The sequence below is a fragment of the Cyprinodon variegatus genome, unplaced genomic scaffold (assembly GCF_000732505.1).
Source record: "Cyprinodon variegatus isolate N-32 unplaced genomic scaffold, C_variegatus-1.0 Scaffold623, whole genome shotgun sequence".
Taxonomy (NCBI): Eukaryota; Metazoa; Chordata; class Actinopteri; order Cyprinodontiformes; family Cyprinodontidae; genus Cyprinodon; species Cyprinodon variegatus.
This window is the reverse complement of record NW_015151076.1, coordinates 441,839-448,982: the sequence shown is the minus strand read 5'-3', so window position 1 is coordinate 448,982 and position 7,144 is coordinate 441,839. Positions and strand designations below refer to the sequence as shown.

The following is a 7,144-nucleotide window of genomic DNA, read 5'->3' as shown; positions in this document are numbered from 1 at the left end:
GTATAATCAACGGGCAATCAGCAATCCAGTGATTAAATAGAGATCAGTGGCTCAAATCAATTATACAGGCTGACAGTTGTTTGGGGCTGCTACACGGACGTAGCAGCAGAGGGCGCCAGTTTTTTGTAAAGCCAATGATCTTAGACAAGTTTGCAGACATTTGAGCCGGAGTTATGGCGCCAGTTTTAAAATTATGGTTGTTAAACGCAGCAGAGGCATCAGAGGACTGTCAGGCAGCAAGGAAATGCTGCGTTACAAAGAGCAATGGAGTGACAGCGAGCGCAGCGAGGCAGAGGACGTCTGGGAGGAAAATCCTAAAGCAGGTTTTTGAGACGTTCTGTTAGCAAAGTTCAGATTGCATTCGAGATTTCAATTAAAGGTGTTATTACCTTTTTTTGTTCTAACTTTTTATTCTTTGATTGCACATATCTTTCAATGCAATATAATTTCAATTCAATTGTTTGCACTTCAATATAGAATAGTTTCTTTAAACCAAATAAATCTGTTTTATTATTATTTATCATCTTTTTTTTTTTTATTATTATTTTTGGTCTTTTTGTTTTGTTCCTAAAAACTTGTCCTGGAATGAGGGGGTCATCTTATAATCGGGGTCTTATATTCAGGTCAGTACGGTATTTTAAAATCCACAAATAAGCCCTCTTTCTTTTGTGAAATGATTAAAGAGAAGGCATCAGCCCAAAACCACCAGGAAAAGAATCAGTGTCTCTGACAGAGATCATGCCCACCGTTGGGGATGGAGCTATCCAGGGCCACGGCCGTCTCGAATGTCCAGCAGCGTGCCACATTTCGGATGGTGTAGCCACCTCCTCCCAGCATCAGCAGCGGCAGGTTGAAGCTTTTTATGTACTCCACACACTTAGCATGACCTGAGCACACAGTGTAAAATACTCATTAAAAACATCCAGGAGAGACACTCTGAGTTTCCTCTATTTTTAATCATCTTGCCTTTAATAGTGAGGTTGAAGCAGCCAAGTCTGTCCCCTGACAGAGAGTCGGCTCCACACTGGAGGACCACCGCACTGGGCTGGTACATCTCCATGACCTTCGCCATGATCTTTAGGGAAAAAAATAAAACAGCTCTCAGTTGATTTCTTTCTGCGTCAAAGGACGACTAAACACAGGATTTCAATGACTCACAGGTTTGAAAATGGCTTCATAGGACTCATCATCAATCCCATCCCTCAGTGGATAATTTACAGCATAATATTTACCCTTTCCAGCACCAATGTCCTAAAGACAGAAAAGGACAATACAATTTAATTACTGCAGCACTTTAACATGGATAAAGATAGAGTCATTGAGGACATACCCGTAGGTCACCAGTGCCTGGGAAGTATTCTCCGTACTTATGGAAGGACACAGTCATAACCCGGTCTGTGGTGTAGAAAGCCTCCTCCACACCATCTCCATGATGGATGTCAATATCTATATACAGAACTCGCTGATGGTATCTACAGATCAGGAAAAATACTTTACAAAGAGCATTTTTTATGCTTATTATGGTAAAAAATCATCATAATCAAAAGCCTAAAATATGGGGTTGAACCAGTTAATCTTAATAATGATGATTCATTGATTTTTGAGTTGACCAACCAATTTGCCAATTGCAGAATCATCAACTGAAGTAATAATCCAGTTGAGCATTTTGAAGACTCTAAAGGGCAGATTAGACTTCTGCAACCTTGGGTCTGGTCGCGAACCAGTTTTGCTGGTATGCTTCTGCACCGTCGGTCTGGAATTTCTAGGGACGCACATCAGTTTCCAGCCAAAGTGCAAGGGGGAGCCTATTCGAGAACACACAAGAACTTCAGCGGATGGTCACGAGAAATTTGTTTTGGCAGAGACCTTGGCATCTTTATATAATTTGTCTGAGGCATCGTACAAGTGGTTGTACTTCCAAACCTCCTCAATTAACATTTAGCCGTAGTTGTCCATTATAGTTGTTCTTCGGTGTTTAAAAACGGCACGCCCCGGCACCGAATCGAGAAGGTCGACAACACAGACAGCCGGAAAGGCATCCCAAGGACTTTTTGCTTGTGTATTTCCACTTGAGGTCTGCGCGGGTTTTGCTACCGTTTGAAGTCCGGATTTTTTTTTAAGTGTGCAACAACGATTGCAGAACCTCTGCGTGGGGGGCGTGGTCGCACACAGAGATAGACGGTTGCAGAGGCTATGCATCAGGAGCATAAACTGGCCTTAAAAGTCATAGGGAAGTGGCTGTTCCAACCGTTGCATTTCCAAATTCTCCCGAGTGGTGCCCAACTTTACACGGGTGAATAAAGTGAATGTGATTGGTTGTTTATCAAGAGGGCAGGATTGTTGTGGCGGAAAGTTCGCAAGCATATTTGGTTGTGGCCGGTTTGTCGGAAGCATCTTGCTAACCAGTTAGCAACTTAGTGCTAGTAGGTTCCCAATGGGAAATTACATGGGGACCATGTAGCACTAAATTGGTGACTTAGAAACGACACTGTCAAGGAACGCTATGGACAGCGGAAACATGCAAGAGGAGGAGAGTTTTGTGTCAGAGGTCGTGGATGAATCTCTGCCATCATACATTTTTTTATTTAGAGGAGGAAAGCTGGGACGGAAGAGGACGCCAGGGCGGCAGAAGCTTGGTTTGGTGTAGAAGGCTTACAGCCGTACATGTTTCAGCCCTTGCCTCGCAACGCTGCCAGTTCTGTTAGCTCTATGCCTGCTGAAGACACAGACGTCCTTCCCCGTGAACACTGGGACGGAACTCAATGTGAAAGTAAATTATTCTTATTTCAAGCATTGCGTATATTAGCTGTGATATGAATCAAGATGCTATGATTGAAAAAAATTTATTGACAGATGACCATTGATAGATGATTGGCTGAATTTAGGTGTTCAAGATGACGTATAACTGGCCTGTATAAGATAACGAAAAAAAAAAAAAACAGATTACAACACAGGATTTTTTTTAAATATAAATTTTCTAACTTTTGGGAAAATATGGTCTGATAAAGAGTACGTTTATATACATGTTTAAGCAGAATGATTTAAAGTTTAAATATGATTTCCCTACAACTTTAATAATGAAGCCAACTGCAAGAAAATGTAAACAATTTGCATTAAAGATAAAAAAAAAACTCCTTTAACCAATTAAATTGATTAGCAAAATAATGGTTAGTTGCAGCACTACCAAGCTGGGAACATTAGACATCACCATCATCGTCACACTCACTTCAGTAACTCCAGGATAGCCAAGACGATGTCGTTAACGTAGCAAAATCCAGACGCTTCTGACTTTTTGGCGTGATGAAGCCCCCCGGCCCAGTTGATGGCGATGTCCGTCTGCTGTTTGTTCAGCTTCACGGCGCCGGCTTAAACATGGTGAAGGAGGGAAAGGGAATTTAACACTTCCCTAGCCACACATCATTACAGAACTGGATCGGGAATATATCTCACCGACGGATCCGCCTGCAGACAGCTGGCAGAACTCAAACAAACCATCAAAGACTGGACAGTCCTCACCAACGTTAACTGCAAAACACACCAGAGACGTTCGGATTGTTCAGGCTGCGTACAGAATCCTGTTCAGACTTGGGAACAAACATCTGTCCATAACATTTTAATCCCCTCTTAAACACATTTATAATAGAAGCTGAAATATTTACGCAGTTTTTAATCAGACCAGCCTCTGAAGGATATTTATATTCACATTAATTTAAAATAGAAGAATCATCAGCATGACCTGCAAGCATAAAGTTGTCTCTCAGTTACAAACAACATCTGTTTTTTTTATTCTGTATACAGGGTTTCCGCAGATCATTAAGACTCATTAAAAGTTATTAAATTATAATTTTTTTGAATTAAGGCCTTAATTGGGATTAAAATTCCTTAAATATGATTATCGTGGCAATTAAAATGCTTTATTAAAAAAAAAAATTTCTAAAAACAATTTCGTCAGATATAACTGGTTCTTTGGTTGTTTGTGCAGAACCGCATTTCTAAGGTCATTTAAAAGCATTACATTAGAGTTACTCATCCCTGTATAAACCCTGGTATAGGTATGTTTTCTCTAGAATATGAGAGCATCCATTTATTCTGATCCCTTCTGTTATAATAAGGGTGTAAATCACACCCATAATGGGGATTCGATTCAGTATCAATTTCCTGATATAACCCATTTGATTATACTTTTAAGTCCCTCGGTATAAAATAAATATTTTGATGGAGATGAGAAATCTGCTTTCTGGCATGTTGAAGTACCAATAGTTTGCATCCAATCTATTAAATAAATGGCCTTAGTTTTGGGAATATATAAAAATTATGCTATCATTTGTTGTTACCAATCTCACGTTACTATATTTTAATTTAGTACCAAACAGGATCTTATCAATGTTCTTTTTCCTGTTTTGTGCAATTGCGGATCTTGACCTGGCTGGACCAGAGCGGAGCAAAATATAACTCAGCTCCGTTTTGTGAGGGGAAAGGACGGAGACGATATTCGCGGACGGTGACGTACAGAGGAGTAGCAGTGGATGTGGAACAGCTCTTATTGAGTTTGTGGAAACTGGGGGTGAGAGCCAAGGGGGACAGATGCATAGTACGGTGTTTGGAGGCGACTCAATGGACAGAGTTCAGTACAGTTTTCCAGTTGTTCTGAAGTCTACAGCTTTGGTCTTGTAAGCAACTAGTTCAGATGTTCTAAAAATCATGGCTTCATCTATGCCTACCATCCTTAAAATCTTCCGTATTTACAATTTTCTCACTTTTCATAGATTAAATTACATTATGGTAAATTGTTAGCTTTTGAGTCACCAATATTCATTTGATGATCCTTGGGGTTTAACTATCTTTTATAATAGTTTTGTCACTCTTGAAAGATTCAATTTAAAGGGTCTGTTTTTTTTTTTGGGATAAATCTGTATTATTTCTTCAATTTACCTAATCAAAAGGAAGCTAATGTAAAATGATAAATGGTAGATTTGGTTTTTATAATCAGATTTGATGTTGAACCTTTTTACCATAATCCCAAAATATTGTGGGGATTTTCTAGATTGTTTTACACATTTTAATTTAATAATCCTGTAAAAAAAAAAAAAAACAGGAAATTTTATTGCATTTCTTTTAAAAAGTGTACATTTTAGCAGCACGACTTACGTCACATTTTTTACGCAAGTTACGCACACGGTATTCAGTAAGCAAGTACGACATGAGCAGGCGTAAGTCTAGAAAAGCAAAACAAAAGCGGTCAAAGCAATCAATAGTTTGGCTTCATTTTAAGGAAGAGAAAGATGGCAATAAGGCGCTTTGCAAGCATTGCAAAGTGGCAATAACATCTGCGGGAGGAAATACATCCAACATGCAAAAACACCTGCGCACACAACATGGCATACATTTTAACGAATGCCATGTTTTTGACAGAAGCTATAGTTACAACCAGCATAGAAGGCAACTCCTGAGGTAATTAGTTAGTTTTATATCACTGGCTGTGCTTAATGTGGTTTCAAGTAAATCATATTCCATTTCTAGATATAAACCAATTTCCTACCTCTCTGGGGTTATTAAGGGAGTGTGCCTTTCTCGTTAATCCAGCCCTTCATGGCTAGCATGTTTAATTAGAACTACTGGTAGCTGGAATTCTCACATCATTCTAGCTATTGCAATGGATGTAACAAAACATGCTACGAAGTTGCTTCGCAGTTTAGGGAGCGAGAGAAAGGTGACGCTTGTTTATTTAAATCAGGGGGAGATTAGTTTATATCCCGAAATTGTACAGTAAAGCTTTTTCATTAAACAGATGCCTTCTCCATTAGATTTAGAGGACTGTGATGAGAAGGGTAGCCTGGCGGAGGCAAGCAGAAATAGAATGTCCCAGGCGAAGGTTGACGAATGTCACCGTGCACTTACCAAGTTCATTGTTTCACAGAATCGATAAGGGAATCGGAATCGTAAAAAAACTTCCTAACCCTATGCATCAGGCATGAATGTAATAGTGATGTCTAGGCTATGTGAATCAATCAGGATTCATGTATATAAAATAATGGAACAGGAAGATTTTAATAACATCTCAGATGAAACTCACATCTCTGCATCTGTTTGCTGTATTCTGACATGTTATCCGGCCTAATGGAGCGCAGGAACCTGATGTAATCATCACTGTGATACTTGGTCATCTCCTCCCCGCTGGCTTTATGTGGACGCTGGAATAAATTTCACAGATTACATCTTGCACCTAAAACTCTCTTTACTCAAATAATAAAACCAGTTGGTTTAATTTCACATACATATATCTCCATCTTTCTGTAGAGACCATAGTTGAGCAGCAGGTTGTGCGTCATGCGGATTCGGTGAGGCTTCATGGGATGGCCCTGGCCATAGTAGTAATTTCCAACATCACCTAATGAGAGAACAAATACAGCAAATTAACACATTTGGGTTATTCTCTTGAATAAAACACCTACAGACAAAGCAAAAAGTATCCAGTAAACATTACAGTCAAAGTACACTGACTGCAGCTACGGAATCTCTCAGTCAATAAACAGATATTCCCTATGGTCTGCCTGTTAACTACCCTACCAGCAATATTAAAGAAAATCAGACCGTCCAAATTACCATTTAACCATATTTGGAAGTCGATTCGTTCATTTTCACAAACAAAAGCTCGGCTTTTGCAGTTAAAAAGATGGTTATATTACCGGGTATAACTCCTTTCATTGACAATGAACCTACATCATGTGTTAGCGCGCTAGCTGATTGGCTGCTCTTATCCTAGCATAAACAGCACCTTAAAAAATACAATGAAATGCGTTTCATTAGTTACGTTTGACAAAAATCAAATGAATCGCTTATGTTTGGTCAAATCGCTCCAACATATATCTTCAAACTAAGGTGAGGAGAGCAGGCAGCATCTTAAGCTAGCTACATTAGCTTAGGTTAGCAAGAAGAGGAATTGGAGGATGTAAAATAAAACGGATTTTATCAATTAATAAGTCTGCTTACTGAAGTGCAACAATGGGCGAACTTACCATCATAGTAGTAGCAAACTTTTTTCTTTGTGCCTTGAGAGGTAAATGCCATTTTGGGTGCTGTTTGTCGGATGGTTTTAAGGAGACAACAGCGACACGTTCGGTCAACAGGATGTGAAGTCAGCTGC

The 7,144-nt window shown here is 39.4% G+C and overlaps 1 protein-coding gene across 1 annotated transcript in view; it reads right to left on the bottom strand.

The window, feature by feature from the left end:
• The window catches only part of LOC107096426 (probable histone deacetylase 1-B), a 17,019-nt gene extending 9,875 nt beyond the window's left edge, over positions 1 to 7,144 (bottom strand). The window contains exons 1-9 of the mRNA XM_015393071.1: positions 7,017 to 7,144; positions 6,276 to 6,388; positions 6,074 to 6,191; positions 3,451 to 3,525; positions 3,227 to 3,365; positions 1,331 to 1,472; positions 1,159 to 1,251; positions 967 to 1,075; positions 747 to 887 (exon numbers count right to left, since the gene is read on the bottom strand). Of these exons, the coding sequence (XP_015248557.1) occupies positions 747 to 887; positions 967 to 1,075; positions 1,159 to 1,251; positions 1,331 to 1,472; positions 3,227 to 3,365; positions 3,451 to 3,525; positions 6,074 to 6,191; positions 6,276 to 6,388; positions 7,017 to 7,068 (982 nt within the window). The 5' untranslated portion in view covers positions 7,069 to 7,144. The remainder of the gene's footprint in view (positions 1 to 746; positions 888 to 966; positions 1,076 to 1,158; positions 1,252 to 1,330; positions 1,473 to 3,226; positions 3,366 to 3,450; positions 3,526 to 6,073; positions 6,192 to 6,275; positions 6,389 to 7,016) is intronic.